Source organism: Melospiza georgiana, chromosome 17, assembly GCF_028018845.1.
Source record: "Melospiza georgiana isolate bMelGeo1 chromosome 17, bMelGeo1.pri, whole genome shotgun sequence".
NCBI lineage: Eukaryota > Metazoa > Chordata > Aves > Passeriformes > Passerellidae > Melospiza > Melospiza georgiana.
The window spans coordinates 15011066-15029549 of record NC_080446.1 but is presented as its reverse complement, the minus strand read 5'-3'; the positions used below and the strand labels follow the sequence as shown (position 1 = coordinate 15029549).

General features: G+C 44.4%; 1 protein-coding gene across 11 annotated transcripts in view; it reads left to right on the top strand.

Moving 5' to 3' along the window:
- The first annotated feature begins 1904 nt into the window (after positions 1-1904).
- PHF20 (PHD finger protein 20) overlaps positions 1905-18484 on the top strand; it is a 72433-nt gene continuing 55853 nt past the window's right edge. For 8 of the 11 annotated variants that reach the window (XM_058036547.1, XM_058036546.1, XM_058036543.1 and 5 more), the window contains exons 1-3: positions 1905-2015; positions 10916-10964; positions 16892-17006. In XM_058036547.1, the coding sequence (XP_057892530.1) occupies positions 16924-17006 (83 nt within the window). In that variant the 5' untranslated portion in view covers positions 1905-2015; positions 10916-10964; positions 16892-16923. Of the gene's footprint in view, positions 2016-5621; positions 5671-10915; positions 10965-12515; positions 12645-16891; positions 17007-18484 lie in introns of all 11 variants that reach the window. The other 3 variants (XM_058036539.1, XM_058036538.1, XM_058036540.1) reach the window with 3 other exon arrangements.

The following is an 18484-nucleotide window of genomic DNA, read 5'->3' as shown; positions in this document are numbered from 1 at the left end:
TGGACCCAAATTTATCCAACTGATCCAATCACGGTCTGTCTGCAACCTGCACCAGAGCAGGAGGGACCAGCCAGGTCTGTGGAGGAGTTCCTATTCCCTGGGAAGGGCTGCCACTCCATGGCCACCCACACCAGAAAAGTTTGGCAAATGTCTGAGCACTCATGATCATTTTAACCATGGACACTAACATCAGAGAAGCTGGACCCCTAGACAGTGAAAAAGGAGAAATGTCACAAATTGGCACAGACACATCCCTGAACTACCAAGAGCCATGTGCTCTCCGTGGGAACAGCAAAGCAAAGGAGTCCAGTGGGATCTACGAAGACCTATTTTGGAGAAGGAAGTGGTTCTCAGGGCAGGTGTGCTATGAGCCTGTAGGTTTTTTTAAGTGATGAAACTCCAGAATGAAATACAGTGCTGTCAAAAAACCCATTACATAAACACTATGCTGATCTTTTGGTAAAAATAAAATAATTTTCTATTTATCTCAAAACTTAAGGGTTATTTTCCAGTTCTTTTCTATTTTAATTCTTTCTGCAATTTTTTTTCTCTTCTAGTCACCTGCAATGTTTAGACCACTTCTGAAATATTCAGGTTAAAATACAAATCTGAATTTTCAACCTTTTTTTCCTCCCTGTTGCAATACTTTTAGCAAGCCACTCTGCTTCCACAGATTCCCAGCACACACAGTTCACAGGCTCTGTCAGAAAAGCACTAGCACCCACTGCTGTACAGTGATGGGGACACTCTGCTTCAAACCATCTTTTGTGCTCCCTGGGTCCTGAGATGCTCGTGGAACTGGGCTGAGGCTGATGTCAAAGAAGCAGCCAGATTTGTGTAGCAACAGCAGTTCCTGCAGCTGGAGGAGGAAGAAGGCAGAAGGGAAAAGCCCTTGGGCCATGTTGTGTCTTCCTCTGAAGCCCAAAAGCACCCGGTGCTGTGTGGACACCTCGGCCACTGCAGTTACTCGTTTAGTCACAAAACCTGACAGGCAGCAACCCTCTGCTGGTCTGTGGCCTCTGAGCAGAATTTCAAGGATTATCCTACGAAACAGACCTGAATCAGGGAGAATTTATCCACCCAATTCCAGCATACACAGATTTTTGCTCTTCTATGTCAATCTGGTTTGGACTTTAACCCAGCATAAAAGTACCAAAAAAAGAAAATGAAATTAATTTGCCTCTGAACAACTCTGTTATCTACAGCTGAACCCACAGTCTTCTGACTGTACCAGAGGGTGACCACGGCTGAGGAACAGTGACGATGCCCTCGGATGGGCACTACTCAGGCCCACCCGCCTCCCGGCCCATGGGGCAGCAGTGAGGGCACCGAGCCGAGCCGGCGGTGGCTGCGACAGCCACGGGCGAGTGTGCGCAGGAGCGCCCGCATCCCGACATCCGCCTCAAGGAAGGCTCGAGGGAGCAGGCCGCCAACTCTGCCCGCTTTTTCACGGCCGTGCGACCGCAGCGTCCCCTGCGGCTGCGCCCCGCTGAGGGCCGAGCCCCGCCGAGAGCCGAGCCCCCGCCGAGGGCCGAGCCCCCGCCGAGAGCCGAGCCCCCGCTGAGGGCCGAGCCCCGCCGAGAGCCGAGCCCCCGCCGAGAGCCGAGCCCCCGCCGAGGGCCGAGCCCCCGCCGAGGGCCGAGCCCCCGCCGAGAGCCGAGCCCCCGCCGAGGGCCGAGCCCCCGCCGAGAGCCGAGCCCCCGCTGAGGGCCGAGCCCCGCCGAGGGCCGAGCCCCCGCCGGGAGCCGAGCCCCCGCTGAGGGCCGAGCCCCGCCGAGAGCCGAGCCCCGCCGAGGGCCGAGCCCCCGCCCCGGGGCCCGGCCCCGCCCTCTGCGCGCGCCCTCCGGCCGGAGTGGGTGGGCCTTCCGCGCGCCCCCCCCGCCCCCCCCCGCCACCAGCGGCGCCGCATCGCGGCGGCCATTTTGTGCGGCTGCGGTCGGTGCGCGGGGCTCGTCGCGCCGCGGGCCCGGTGGGGGTGGCTCCGTTCTAACCCTTTTTCCCGTACAGATTCCTCGGTAAGAGCGCGGCGGCGCCCGGGCAGGCCGGGCCGCCTGCCTGATCCGGCGCTGCGGGCCCGCGGCGCGGCGGGGAGACGCGGGGAGGGAGGCCGGGCGGGCGCGTTCCCGCGCACAAAGGGCCGGGCCGGGCCGGGCCGGGCCGGGCGGCGCCTCCCGCCTGCAGCCCCGGGGCGCCGAGCGGGGCCGCTCCCGCCTCGCCGCAGCCCAGCGCGCTGAGGCCCGCGGCTCGGGCCGGCCCCGGCCGCTCCCCCGTCCCTGACTCCCTGTCGCCGCCCGCACACGCCGGCCCGCGGAGCTGCGCGGGCAGGTGAGTCCGTGCGGGCCGAACGCAGGCGCCGCGGGCCCGTCCGGCGGGAGCGGCCGAGTGACCTTGCGGCGGCGCCGGGGCCCGAGCTGTGGCACGGGCCGCATGGCGGGGGCCGTGCCGGAGCCCGAGGCGGGGATTTGACGGGTCCGGAGCGGCGCCCGGCGGGCCGGGTGCGGCGGGGAGCGGGACGTGCAGGGCCCGGCGGCTCTGGATTCCGGGGGCGCTCGGCGGGGCGGCTGTTCGTCACCCGGACCCGCGAGTGGCGAACCCGCGCTGAGCAGGTACTTTCCCTGCCAGATGTTCAGCGCGGCAAGGGCAGGCTACCGTTCCTTTCCTGTCCCATTAAATCTAGAGCATTTCTTTATCGCGCTACACTCTGTCCCTTTAAACAATTTTAAAAGAACAGAAATTACGGTGGATATTTTCACTAACCCCAAAGTTGCCTCATGTCGTAGCTATGTAATGCGTACAGTTGGGAGGCACTGGGGTGTTCTTCCTGGCAGGTCTGTGTTCAGATACGGCTTATTGCCAGCAAAGTGGATTTTTGCACCAGTTGGTAATCTGTAGCCATTCCAGGGTTTAGTTAATCTAAACAGGTACAGTTTCGGGAAACCATTTTATCTCCTTTACTGACTTAAAATCTGGGTACCAGAGATGTTTCTGTAGTCCCAGGCTGTTGTTTCTAGACTAAATACTTAAAAATAAACCAGGAGAGATATCTGAAAGTTGATGAGTCCTAGTTAAGTAAGATAAATGTCACTAGGCTACAGAATTTTGTTGTGTTGTATGCAGTAGGGAATTAAACAAAATGGTAAAGCAGTGGTAGTGACTTGAAAAACCTTTTGTAAGTATCTGTACAGCACTTAGTAATGGAGCATCTCTGTAACTAATGCTTTTGACCTGGGTTCATTTAATTTTGTATAATGTGTTATGAATCCTTTTGCAGAACCAGTTTTGAAAAAAAAGGTCAAGCAAGAAGGCTTAAGCAAAGATCAGTCATATCATAATTCTCTGTTTTAATTTTTGTGACTTCTAAACTTTCATAGTAATAAAGGGAGGTGACTTAGGTGAATGTATGTTATTTGAATGCATGCTAAGTCAGCTTGTGGAAGAGTTCGGTAGTTTATGCTCTTGCTGGTAACTTGGTGGATGTCTCCTCAATGGAAGTAAAATTTTACTTGAGCAGGCTGAGAGTAAAATCTGTCTGCCTGTAATTTTAAGGTCAAGTTGGGAATGAGGCTAGAGTATTAATTGTTCATAACGGTGCTGCCTTGACTGAAATGTAAGAAGCGTGTAATTTATTCATACCTTTAATTGGCAAAGCTCTCTGTAGCACTTGCTTTTGCTCCTGTAATTCTTGCATGACCTAGGCAACAATATTGACTTAAATTCTCCCTCTTGGCCAGGAAAGGAGAGCACAACCCCTAATTTAATAGTAGGGGATGATAAATTCTCTCTAACTGCACATTTTATTTATAACTGCATCTGCAGAAGATAGGTATTGTCTGTAGCTGTAATTTGTCAGCTGACAGGCTGACACTAGCTCTCTTGCCTATGTGACCGTGGTCCTGTGCATGTGTGAACACTTGCATTGTGAGCTGAGCTAAAGAATGTACGTGGGACAGGGGAAGGATTTATTGCTCAGCCCTACAAGTGGTTGTTGTCAGTATTTAAACTGTACTCTTGATGGTTGTCTAGTTGCATGGTTACAGTGGTTTTTTTTAAAAATCTTAAAAAGAGCAGTCCTTTGGACTGGTGCATCATACTGAGAAGTGTTGTGAGGTGCTGATGAGTTCATTGTATGTTTGAGTAAGTCCTCCATTTTGCTTCAGTTAATTCCTTGTCTTCATACTTCGTACTTCTGTTCCTTGCTTGCCTACAGGTTTGTTTTGACTGCTTGTACTTCCTGCAGGAAAATACTTTCTTCAGGTGAAAAATGGTGGTTTGGAACTCTTGGTTTGTCCTTGCTGTCCAAATACCAATAGCTACATGGCCTGTATATTTCTAAAGACCTTTCAGAACTACTGGCATTCCAATGTTTTTGTAACTACAAACACCAGGCTTAAATGATGATGAATGCATGGGTGTATACTGTGTCTATGGTGACTAGCTGCAGATAATAATACTGGAATATAAACACTCCTTTTGGAGGCATGTTAGTTTGTTGACATGCTTGTGTGACTTTTTACTGGGCTTGAGAACTTTCAACCAGCCTTATTTAAGTGTAGGCAGCTATGGTCTGCCTTATTTTTTCATAAATCTGCCTGGAATGGAGTTCTTAGAGAAATTGATTAGAAAGGAAAACATGTCTTCAGCTTGGCTGCCTGTATTAATGAAAAGAGAGGAAGCACTGTTGCTTATTGTGTGGGGGTTTTGTTTTGTGGGCTTGATTCTTGTTTTTTGTTGTTTTGTGGACTTGATTGTTTTTGTTTGTTTTGGATTTTTTAATATGAAGTTAGCTTCAATTGACTCACATTTCTGCTGCTTAAAATCAGCACTTCTTTCCCAAGGAATTGGAGAATATCCTCTTGTTCCACAGAGTCGTTGAGTAAGGAAACTGTCTTCAACACCTCTGTGCTCCAGATGCAGAGCTGAGCATCCTTAGCCTAGACATGTGCGTCAGCGATGCAGAGTGCTATTGGTAGGGTTGGAGTTAGAATTTTTGTTAGTTTTAAAGGTGTGTGTTGGCATAGCAGAGGTTGTGAGTACACCAGGCTGGAATTGCCTCTTCCCTATACTGTAGTTTGCTAATGGCTTTTTTTGTTCCAAGATGCTGTGTGTTTGTATCGGTCATTTCCCTATGCTGCAGCTGTCTTTTGTTGCTGTTACCAGGCTTGCAGAAATAGGCACTTAGAGGTTTTTTGTTTTCCTTCTGTCCTTTCATCTCAGCTGGGAGACAAGTCTGCAAGCAGCCTTGAAATGTACCCCTTTCTTTTCTTTTAAAACAAATGGGCAAGTTGCATCCTTCTTACAGGGTGACTTGTGCACAGATGATCTTTCTGCTTAATTAATTACCTTAAATAAAGACGTAATTTTTTATCAGTACTTATGGCAATATAACTTGGAAAATTTTCCTTTATTTGGATGTCTTGAAAATATCCTCTTCTTTATCAACAGGTAGGGTAGATTTGGTTCTGTCAAGGCAAGAAGCAGTGAAACAGAATGCTGTGTCTAGGAGTCAGGACACTGTGTACTGACTGGGTGGAAGCGGTGACCGCTGGGATTTTCACTAGCCAGTGTTGCAAATTATCTGTGAAAAATGTTTTTCAGACTTTTTTTAATGGATATTTTTACAGGTAGATTTCTTCTAGGAGTAAAAAGTCCCAAGTCCAGTTACTGCTGCAGGTACTGTAACCAGATAATTTTTGTGCTTTCTGATTTGCTCCTTCCATTTTCAGTCATAATTTTTTCATCTGATAGCTAAAATTCATGTTGATGCTTGGTGATAAAATCTTAGCTTCAGCATCCTGCTGTAAGAGTGTACTGTGCTGCTGGAACACCCAGAGCAGCCTCCAAGCTGGGATATCGCAGCTGATGGGTGCAGTGCTGGGTGGTAATTTAGCCAGGTAACTGGGATCCCTGTCCTTTGATGCAGGCAGTGACTGGGAGAGCAGGAAGAGGACAAACATTTAGCCTCTGGAGGCAACTCCTGTCAAGTGTGAGGGAAAGGTCCTCTCTCAAGGATGATGTTATAGTGCAAGAAGGTGGACCACCGTAGAGAAAGGTATCCACTACCCAAGAGAATCAGCTGTGCTGGGGGTAATCTATCAGGAGTCAAATAACGAGCAACCCCCTGTCAATGCAGATGAGGTCCAGAGTACATAAATGTTGAGCCCCTGAACTCACTTGGCAAGTTTCTTTAAAGAAGGTACTACTTTTCCCTGAGGTGAGCACACAAGAGAAATGCTGCAACATTCTCAGGAGGGTGAAAAACCAAATCTAAATGGCAAACTTTAGCAGAGCAGGAATTTAGCAAAATTTAAAACAAAACGGTCAATTGGAATAAAGCCTTTCATTTAGCAAATTCCACCCATCCAACCTTATATTACCCATATTCCAAGAAGGGGAAGTTAGGAGTGAAAAAGAGAGAAAACCAAGATACAGCTACCATCTTTGATCCAAGTGCAATCTCAGCTATCCTAAACTCCAAGGATGATAGGAAAGTTACCACATGCATCTTAAAGCAGTGGGTTTTACCTGCTCTGGTCTCCTGTGGCTATGCTTCCCAGGTGGGACTTCTGGTTATTTCTGGAGCTAGATTGAGGCTGCAGGCATGTGGTGTGAGGCATTCATTTAAGTGTGACATTGCCTGACAGTCATTCTGGGCTGGACTAGAGGTTCCTGGAGGTGGGTTGTGGAATGGAGCAGTGCACCTCCCACTTTCCACAGAACTGCCCCCTCCCCTTCAGTTGATTTGAGCCAGTAATAATTTTCTCTAGTTTTTCACAACAATCCATGTGGCAGAAGTTTGGATGGAATGTGCCATTGTCACACACCAGGGCATTGACATTGATGTCAATGAAGGAAGGAGCACAAGAAGTGCTCCGAGTGACTGCCTGATTCAGCAATTTGAGGTCATCTTTTTCCTCCTGACTGAGTTGTGGCTGTGAACTGTCCAAGACTCTGGACGGACTTGAAAGACTCGAGCAGGTTGGAGAGGAAATGTCCTGTAGTCCTAATTGGCCAGTGCATGGGTGCAGTGGAGAGTGGACACTGCCAGTGAAGTATTTTGGCCTGAATGAAGCCACACCACCATCGCCCCATCACGGAGTGCTACTGTGCCAGATATGCTGGAACTTCAGTATGACCTCAAGTCCCAGGGCAGCAAAGTGGTGCCACCATTGAGATTGCCAGTGTGTTTTTCTCCATTCCTTAAGCAGCAGAGTGCAGGCCCCTGTTAGTTTTTACGTGGAATGGCATCCAGTACACCTAGAAGCGGCTTCCCCAGAGGTGGAAGCAGTCTTACCATTTGCCATGGACTGATATAGGCTGCACTGGAAAAGGGTGAGGTTCCAGGACACTTGCAGTACATTGATGGCATTGTGGTATGGGGGCAACACTGCAGGGGAGGCTTTTGAGAAAGGGGAGAAAATAATCTAAATCCTCCCAAAGGCTGTTTTTGCCACGATCAAGGACTTGCCCAAAAAATTAAGTTCCTAGGAGTAAAATGGCAGGATGGATGTTGTGAGAGTCCGGTGGATGTGGTCATCAAAGTAATGTGTCCAGACAGCAAGAAGGAAACACAGACTTTCTTAGGAACTGTGGGGTTTTGCAGGATGTATATTCCATAAGATAGTCAAGATTGTAAATGCTCTCTGTCATGTGACACGGGAGAGCAACAATTTTAGGTGGGATTCTAAACAACAACAAGTTTTGGACAAACTCAACAAAAGATTGTGCAGCAGCCTTTGGGCCACTCAGGACAGGATAAGATGTGAAAAATATGCTCTACATTGCAGCTGGGAAGCATGGTCCTTCCTGGAGTCTCTGACAAAAAGTACCCATGGAGACTTGAAGACAATCCCTGAGGTTCTGGATTTGCTGATAAAGGGGATCTGAGGCCTGTTACACCCCAACTGAAGAAGAGATCTTGACAGGTTATGAAGGGGTTGGCACGGCCTCAGAAGTGATTGACACTGAAGCACAGCGCTTCCTGGCACTCGGACTGACAGTGCTGGACTGGATGTCCAAGGGAAATTCCCTTCTAAACATCATGCCCCTGACACCATGTGGAATAAATGAATGGCTCTGACCATGCAGTGAGCTCAAATAGGAAACCCCAGTCACCCAGGGATCTTGGAAATAATCACAGTGGCACGAAGGCAAAAATATCCATACCATCAGAAGAGGAGGAGGAAAAGGTGCCACCATGCTAAGGAGATTCCACCATATAATCAGCTACCAGAAAATGAAAACTGATGCTCTCTTCGCTGCTGCTTCCTGTCATACCATAGGGACAAATTGGAGATGGAAAGCTGCCATTTGGAGTCTTAGACAGTGAATTGCAGAAGCTATTGAAGGACAAGGTGGTCCTTGCAGAGCTGAAAGCCATCCAGCTGTCCTCAAATATTGCTGAATGAGAGAAATGGCAAATATCCTACCTCTGCATTGGTTTGTGGATGGTGGCAAATACTGGGGGGAGGGGGGCTGGACCAGTGAAAAAAGACCAGTTTGTAGTGCAGAGGGAAACCCATCTGGGCTACTGAAGTGTGGCTGCCTGGGTAGAGAAATTGACTGTAAAAGTACATTGTGGAGATGCACACATACCCAAGAGTTGGGCTACTGAGGAGTATTGCAACAATGAACGGGTGGATCAGGCTGCCAAGGTTAAATTGCCTCGGGTGAATTATTTCTGTCTTGGGTGGCCCGTGACACCTTGTGTCATCTGGAAAGAGATGCAGCATTACAGATGGGCTCATGACTGTGGGGTGGACTTAACCATGGATACCACCTCCAGGTTATCCATGGCTGTGAAATGTGTACTGCAGTCAAGCTGGGCCAAGTGGGTAAAACCCCTGTGGTATGGGGGGGGGCAATGGTCAAAATATAAATATGGGGAGGCCTGGCAGATTAATTACATCACACTCCTGCAGACTCACCAAGGCAAATCTTACGTGCTGATGGTGGTGGAAGGCACCACTGGATGGTTGGACCTACCCCATGCCTCACAGCACTGCCCAGAACACCATCTGGACCTTGAGAAACAAGTCCTCTGTCAGCATGGCACTCCAGAAAGAAGAGAGTCAGACAACAGCCTCACAGACATCTGAGCCAGATACTATGGGATTGAGTGGGTCTATCTTATTCCTTAACATGCAGTCTCTGGAAAAATTGAGCAGCATAATGGACTGTTAACAACCATATTGAAAGTAATGGGTGGGGAACCATCAGACATTGACATCTACACATAGCAAAAGCCACCTGGTTAGTTAACACTTGAGGCTACACCAGTCAAGCTGGCACTTCACAATCAAAGCCTCCACATTCGGTAGAATGGGGTATGGTCCCCATCAGGGATAGATTATGAGGAATATATTAGGGAAGACCGTTTGGGTTAGTCCTGCCTCAGACAAGGGCAAGCACATTTGGCGGATTGGTTTTGCTCAAGGACCTGGGTGCTCTTTGTGGGTAATGCAGAGGGACAAGGGAACATGATGCATACCTCAAAGGGACTTGATTTTTGGGTGAGAAGAGTCTGTAATGTTGAATTGTATAATATTGGTTGGTGAATAATAGTGCCACTGTGTGCCATAACTGCAGTTGACAAGGTGTGTAGACTGCTCCAGATATACCAGTTGTGAATTCCTGATGCAGTTTGCCACCCTCTTGCCCTAGAAAACCTATATGATGGATGGAATCCACAGTCTTGGACTAAATCAACTCAACAGACATCTTGGAGGGACAGCCATTAATGATGGAAATGATACCCGTGCTTTTGTAGATACCTATGTCTGTGTGTATATATCTTTATGTGTGTGTGTATGTGTGTAGTTGGAAACGGGTAGGATTTGGACATGATGTATGTGGTACAGAATAAGGGATGGATAATGTCCCAATAGGCAGAAGAGGGTGTGGCTAGAATCTGATGCGGATATGCAGAGGGGTGTCTATGTGTTTGTAAGGGCCTCTTAAGCATCTCTCTAGTTTGGACTGCAGCAGTCTGCTGACCTCTTCTGAAATTCTGTGCCCCCTCACAGCATTTTCTGGGCACCGGGGAAAGGGGTCCCTTCCAGGTTGGGGTGGTTTGGGTGTGGTCAGGTTAAGTCAGGCTCTGCACTGAGCATTCATGTGTGTATTGCTTGCCTCTCTTGTACACTTTTTAATACCATTACTTTTACAGTTCATTTTCTTATCTTATTGCTGTTTTCATTAAACTGTTCTTATCTCAACCAATGATCTTTACCTTTTGTGCTGTAATTCTCCTTTCAGTGGGAACACTTGATGGAGGAGTACTATGCCTAAACCACAATAGGTTCTATGCAGCTTCAGTTCAGGTAGAAACTGGGAGCAGTGTCATTGCAGTGCCAAATCTGCAGCCTAAATTGGGCTTCTGGAAACAATTCAAATGGCTGTCTTTTCCACTTCTGCAGTGTGAGGAAGCCTACATGTATTGACAAGAATTAGATTTGTGGATGAAGAAGCAATTCTGGGAAACTCTTGTAGTTTGTTCTTGCATTAGCAAAACACAGCTCCTTCTGCCATGTGGTGAATGTAGATTATCCAATTGAGTATGTCTTCATTGTCAGGATTGGACTGCTTACTTAGTGTGTAGTTAGTTAATACTGCACTAAAGTAGGAGTAATGATAAAGTTACTGGTGACTTTTAGTTGACAACAGATAAATAAATGATGGAGAAATATGATGTGGATATGCAGAGAGAATGTCTGTGCATCAGGGTCTCTTAAGAGTCTCTCTAATTTGGATCACAGAGCCTGCTGACCTGTACTGAAATATTTTCATATTAAATTTTTGTTCTAGAGGTGTTATTCTATTATGCAGCTACTGTTGACTGTAGAGAGAATATTTTTTTTGAACTTTGAACTACTTTTAGTCTCAGAATTCACATGTTTTTGTTTTTCCTTTCCTATAGCTACACAGCACTGGTTGGAATGTTTGCAGCAACATAAACAAGTTTCTTGGTGAGTATAAGCATCGATCCTTTTTTTAATTGTGGCTTTTCCTTTAGCTTTTGAATTTTGCTTTAAAATTCAGGTTTTACTTAAATACTATCCACAGAGCTTCTGCAAGACTTATCTGCATTGAATTCTTGTATTCTTAAAGGCTGCCATTTTTTCCTTAAACTGAAAATAAACAGCCTCATTAAAGTAGGTTTACATTAATATTGCTTTATTTAGGAAAAACTTGATTTATTTTATGTGACTTAAACCTTTTTCCAATTACTTCTGTTTGTTCAGTGCTTAGGTGCTTGTTTTTTATCTTTAGTGTTTACAGGAAAAGAAACCAGAACATAGGACACGATCAAATGACTGAAAATAATTGTTTTCAGTAATGACTATTTATTTCTTTAATTGCACTTGGTAATTCAAATAGATTTCATTATAGAAATATTCATTTTTCTGTTGAATTGCTTATATTCCTAATTTCTGCTTCCATGTTGGTCTGTCCCAGTCTCAGCACCAGTTGAAACTGACAGCACAGTTACATGAGGTGTTGCTGAGGGGATGAAAATGACGTTCTCTAGGCTCTGTAATCTCAGGAAGTGAGGATCTTGTTCAGAGACTCATTCATGTAACACCTTTTCAGTTTTGTCACCGAGTACTTTGGGATGGTCTTGGTTCTGCCTGAGGAGAAGAGCAAATGTAGATTTTTACTGGTCAGTTCTCCTAGTCTACTTGTATAACTGGAGAAAAAGTAGGAGACTGAAATCAAGTACTCAAGTCTTATAGTTTGAGGGAATGTCAGTGGTGAGGAATGAGCCGTTCAGCATTCTTGTTACAGAGATGATAAGTATGAGTTCAGGATCCAGTTTCTGTTTTATGTGGCTCAGAGTTCACCTGTGTAGTTGTTAATTGAATCTGGGAAGCTTTTAAACCAAGTAAGTGCTGGTGAATATGTAGTTGAGGATGTTATATTGTGCAGATAGGAACTGCATATAGTCCTGTGTCGTGTTTGAAATGTGTCTTTTGGATAGAAGGGGTGTGATGCAGTACTCCTTGAAATTTGTTGCAGTGTCGGGTCTTCCTATGTAGTTTAAATCTTTCTTGTTTAAATCCTTCTTGCCTGAAGATCTAAGCATTGTGGTTTGAAACACTGTTGTGAAGGACGTAATCTGAAACTTATGGTCACATCCAAAGACAGTAACCTACCTTTGAAATGATACACAAAACCAACTTGAGGCAGGAGCAGACATCCTTGGATGAACAGAGGCTGTTCTTGGGTTAACATGTTTAGCAGGTATAGGAGTTTTTAATCTGTTTTTATGTGTAGGGCAAAACACAGTAAGGCATGGTAGCACTGCTGCTGTAGTCAAAACTTGCCGGGCAGAGGGTGTTTTGTCTGCAGGCAATAAAAGTCTATTGTAATCAGTTTACCAGTGCCAATACAGTTTTTAAGTGGTGCTTGTGAGACTTCCACTTAGTCTTCATAAGATGCCATTAGGATTGTATAGTATAAATGGTGTCTGTAAATACTGTTTTGCAGTCTGATATCATACCTTTTCTCATCTGCAGGTGTGTATTTTCAGCACAGCATGGCTGTGGTCATCCACTTGCAAGTTGTTCCGATTGTGGTGGGGACCATGAACTTCTCTGGACTGACCATTCCTGATGGGGGCATGCATATTGTAGGGGGTGAACTGGGTGAGGCTTTCATCATTTTTGCCACTGATGGAGACGTGAGGCTGGTGTCATGGGTGCAGATGATAAAAGGTCAAAGCGAATACATCGACGAGTAAGAAAAACCCGATGTACAAAACGTGAATGGACTTAGTCCTTGGCAGTTCCATACGTAGATGTGCAAGCAGATTTGAAGCAGTGGTGCTGGAAAGGATGGCAGAGTCAGACTTAGCCTTAGGCTTTGTGGAGTCAGCTTTGTCCTAGAAGGAAACAAAAACAGGCTTGTGTTGCTTGTGTAGGAGTGGCAGTGCTGCCTGCAGTACCCCAGGTCAGCAGTATCTGTGCTGCATCTCCAGGGAGCACAGACAATCTCTGGCTAGTTGCTTTTACTTCCTGGTTTTGCCAGTGCTTTTTATTACCTGTCTTACCCTGTAGTCCTGAAGAATCACCACCAAGGTACTGGTGCTTCCTAGGAGCTGGGACAGCAAGCTTCCCATCCAGAATAAAATATAAATTCTCAGTGCAAATTAGGATTATATTTATGCAGACTGTCAAAGTTGATTGTGCTTCTTTATGAGGTCAGAGAACTGTGGGTTTCTTTTCATGGTGTTCCTCTTTTTTTCTTTATTGTATCCTTATGGCAGAGGGAGGGAAATCCTTGGGTTTGGCGTGGATGCACAAAAGAATGAAGGAAATAGGCTGAGTTGTAGAAGTGAGTTGTATTTCTTCAGAACTGCTTATGAAGCAGCACTGAGACAGAATTAAGTTTGAAAGTGGGGCTGATTTTAAGGAAAGAGTTTTGGTATGACGCTTTGTAAAGGAATGGTTTAATCACTCCATGGGGATTTGGAAAATAGTTTTGCCAGGGTAGGTGTCGTTTGGAAAAGGCTGCAGTGATTTTGCCGTTTCCACAGAGGAAACAGGAGAGGCTGTTATTACTGCAAGTTTGCCATAACTGCTTGGATTTGCTCTGATAATATGAAGCAGATTTTCAGTTGCCAGAGGAGCCCACTTCTGTTAGACCTTGGTGTTATGCCAGGTTTGGGTCTCTGGAGAGAGTAAGAACAGCTACAGGTGAAGTTGTACAGGACATGCACTGTTGGCAGAGCAGAAAGCTTGTTTCAGGAGTCAAAAACTCTGATCCTTGAAGGGATCAATATTAATGTATTTTCCTCTGCATTGCCCTGAGATAAGTGTACCTTTGTCACTGATATCTGTCTGATTAGTCTTGAAAAGTTAGATTAGTCTTGAATAGTCTTTAAAAGTTATCTTATGATGACTTTGATGGAGAAGAAAAGACTGTGTCTTTTAAATAACATGTATTTCAATAATACAGATTTAGGAACATTTTGTTTTGGAAGTAGTGACTTACCTAAATCCTGATCCTGAAACAGATCTGATCTTCATAGAGAAGTAAGACATTATTTTCTGGTGAAGAAAATTTTAGGAGAGATATTCTGGCAAAATATTCTTATTTCTAAGTTGTAGCTATGAATGTGTCATCAATCTGGGGTTGTTTGTGGACAAGCTGTTTTAATGTAGTTCAAGGTTTTAAAGCAATCTTTGCTGGAGAGGACAGGGGCAGAAACATAAAACCTGAAAGCAGGCAAGCCCCTGTGTTGAGTGCTTGCTTTCTGAGAAGTGAAGTTATCAGTATGGTCATGATCATGTTGGTGAAGCATATTTTGGCCCTGCCTCTAGGCCTAGTTTGTGCAGAGCCATGTCATGGTTCTCAGTGAAAGTTGTCTCATGGTTTCAGTCTCACTCTAAGGCTGGATATTTTGGGGTAAAATGGTTGAGGCCTTCTGCTGAGTAATTTATCTCATGTAATGTTCTGCCAAGTATACATCTGCTTGAGGAAACCATTCCTGAAATTGGCTGTAAATGGAAAAGCCAGCCTGCTTTCATGGTCTGAGGAGCAGGACCACAGTCCAAGCCAGTGGTAGGATGTGAGAGAGAACCCAAAGCAGCCCAAGTTCTGTAACTTTGGCGGGGAGAGAAATGAAGACTTGGGGAGGAGGGGCCAATGATAAGAGATTTTTGCTCACAAAATTTTTTCTCTCTTTCAATTTTGTGACCTTCTGCCTTCTAACAAGCTTAGCCGAGTTAGTGAAGTGCAGTGTGTGTGTGCTTTAACTAATGTTGGTGTTAGCTGACTATGACTAGCTGCCTTCAGATTTTCATGGAATGTGCTGCCTCTCTAACTGATTAAATGGCTCTGGCTGTTTTCTTCACATTTCCTATTAGCTGTGATACTCGTATTTTTAAAATATTTGAATGAAACCATAGTAAGACCTTCTGTGCCAAAATGAATGTGTTTATGGAAGCCCTAATGCGTGTGATCCTGTTACTGAAGTCAGCAGATGTGTATGTTCCTCTCTAGCCCCATGGAGGTGAGCTGAGATTGAGTCCCTTTCATCCATATGGCAGCTCTTACTGAGGAGAACCACTGTGGGAAGCTGAAATAATGCCCTGAGAGTGCCTCTGGGTTGGCTTTGCATGTCCCTCCTCAGAGAAAAGGAAAAATAAGCGTACTAGGGAAAGAATCACCTTGCAGATACCATTTCTTCACGTGTTAAGCAAAGTGTATGTCTGCTCAGTGTTTGGAGGCATGAAATTCCCTTGCTAGAGTGAGAAAGGGATATTTTAATAATGTAAATCTGCAAAGGAAATAGTGGCTATTTGAGGTGTCAGGGGATAAACCTCTTCAAGTATAGCTTTGCACTTGCTGCCTTTTGCTATTTTTCAAATTCTATGTTCTGATGCAACATAAACTGTAAAACCCCATCCATCTTAAGTTTTTCTTAATTTCCTTTCCCAATTAAAAGTTTTGGACTCTGCCCCAACCATTAGAAGACTGGGCTGATTCAGATCCAGTGTGACACTGTGAGAGCTCAGTCTGCTATCAGATATTACTCTAGGAGATTAATTTTTTTCAGTTCCTAGGTGGCTAGAATACTTTGTCTTTTGCTGTGAATCAGGCTTACAGGCAGTAGTGTTTTTTCCCCTATACCCGTGCAGACTGCTTTAATAGAGGTGAAGATCAGTCTAAAAGCACTGTTTTAGAGGAAGGCAGCAGATGAACTTTTGGTGGAGAAGTTTTTTTGCAGTGTGGTGATTGAATGGAGCTGGTTGGGCTGTCTCTGTGGTCAGCCCTTGGCAAATGGCCTGGCCTAAAAACTGTGGTGAAGGAGTAGCTTTTCCCTGTTGTAAAAGCTCTACGATATTCCTAAAGATCTTTGATTTCTGAACCACACTTGAAATTAGAGGAATTCTTGACGATGTTAATGTTTTTGTAGATGCAGCTTAGTTGACACCATTGCTATTCATGCCTTATGTGAACGAAAGTGCTAGTGCTTATTTCTGTGCATGTCTCCTTGTTGATGTAGTATAAGACTAGGTTTTTTATTTTAACTCAAATCAATTTTGTCCACCTCTAATTGAATGTTCAAGATACAACCTTACTCTGAGGACAGTGATATTGAATAAGACTTACTTGTGTTTTTGGATCTTGTGCACTTGAAGACTACAGGAATGGATCATAATTTGTATCTTAAAATTGCTGGAAACAACTGACAAAAAAATCAGGAAAAATAGCTGTTGATCAGGCTTTTACACTATATGTACCTTGAGATAAAGATTTCTTAAACTTTTATATTATCTGTTGGAAACAAATATTAATGAAGACTTTTTTTATATTCTGGTTAAAGCAGTGGAGAAGTTGGACAAAAACAATGCAAATATGCAAGGAGTATAGAGAATCTTCTAAAATTGGGTTTAAAAAACTACATATTTCTAATGTCTTTGAACTTTATTGCACTTCTAGTGATGAGGTGACATAGTGTTCGAGAGTATCGCTGATGTGGTGGCTGTTGGCAGATTGTCATTGTGTTTGTTTTGCCCACTTCCTGTTTACTGGATTGCTTGTTTTCATCAAAGTGGAGAGGGGGGCAGAAAACATTACGAAACTTCCGTCTCATTTGTGAATAAACCCTGGATTGTGTGGTTCTTAATTGACCTGGAACTTGGACCAATGGACAGAGGCTGAGCTTCACTCTTTCATGGTCCCGTAGCTGCCATTTTGAACATACTTTTGGAATCCTTCTGCAGACTGTCACTTGGGAACCCTTGTTAAAAAGATAATTGCCCCCTTGCTTTCTGCAAACCAAAATTACAGCAGTTCCTTAACATCTGGCTTCTGGGAATTATAGTGCATAAGCTTATTTTGTGTATGTCTTGATTAGTGATTGATATTTAATTGCATTTTTCAGGGGAATAAAATCAGCAGTGTTGATATTACAAAATGACAAAACATCCTCCGAATAGAAGAGGGATCAACTTTGAGGTGGGAGCCCAGTTGGAAGCCCGTGACAGATTAAAAAACTGGTATATTTTTAAAACCATTCATCTTATATTAATTTTAAGTCTTTACTATCTATAACATTTTGTATTGATTCAATATTTAGAGTCGTAGTTATTGGTTTGTAGGAAAGTAGTTAATTTATAGAAGTTTATATACCAGTGATTGAGATGGGCAATAGATGCTGGTATGTTGTGCTGGCCCTCCAGAAGTGTACTGGTGTCGTGTTTGGGAATAGGACTGCTCCTAAATCTAGTTGGACTTCAGGCTCTCATTCTCCTGAATTCACCCTTAAAGTTCTGTGCTATACTTAATATTGCAGAACAGATATTATGGAAGAATAAATTCTTTGCAGTACAGAATATCCTTGCTGCTTCCTTTCCCGGTGCTGTTGTGAATTCATAGGCTCTAAAATCTGATTGAGTTTGTTAGGCCTGTGCTCATATGATGGTGGTCAGCTTTAGACTTAAAGAATTGTGTGGAGAATTACCACATGTTAGCATGTGTTCCATGCTAACAAGTCTGGTCTGGTGCCTGTCTTGCAGTTCTCAGCTGTGAGGAAGAATGTTTTTCTTCATGAACCACTGCATTAGAATGATGAAAAAGAGCCTACAAATTACTTAGGCTAACTTTGAATTTTCTGACTCTGTACATTTCAGGTAGTCAGCTCAAAACTTAGCATTTAATAATTCTCAGTGAATGAGAGATAAAATGAAAATTGCCAAAGTCTTCTTAAGTACAGGAATTAATTTGGTTTTGTTAGCTCGTGTAGATAACTTCTCTTTCCAGAAGTCATCTGTAGCTGATTTTTATTATGAAGTCTCTGTGGGTTAAATATGATTGTACTTAAAACTCTGGAACCTGCCAGCAGGTGAAGTGTGCAAAGTCAGTATTGAAAACTATTTGGGCATCTCAGGAAGACGGTGCACTGCCTTAGACACAGGGGATTTATTCCTAAAGGTCTTGGTTGCATGCGGAGCATGTTCTCTCCAGGTACAAGGGCATTGGAGTTGTGAAAATGAGAAAACATAGCTCTTTCCATAAAGAATGTAAAATATGAACATTAAATCCTATTCACACATTAATTTGGCTTAGCTGTGTATCAAAGACTTGTGTAGGTAAGCAAAGATCTGAACCTACCTCCATTTTTTATATTCTTCAGTTTTGATAGTACAGCAAAAAAAAATTAGTCAGGCTTACAAAAATAAGATCTCTCAGCCTGTCTGTAATGTAGGCTTTTTAGAGATGCAGTTTGGTGTAGCTGCTGTTTGAGTAAGGCTAATAACTTGTGTCCATGACTCTTATCCTTCTGATGTTTGCTCAACAACAGTGTTTGAGTGTATGTAACTTTTGCACAGGAAAACTTTGGCGGGGAGAGGGGGGGGATTCAACAACCTGCTCTACTTTCTGCATATCCTTTGGCTTAAATTTGAATTTTGAGTGTGCTGTTTGTTCCATGTTCTTTGGTTTTTGGAAACACTTGATCTTAAATTACCTGTCCTAC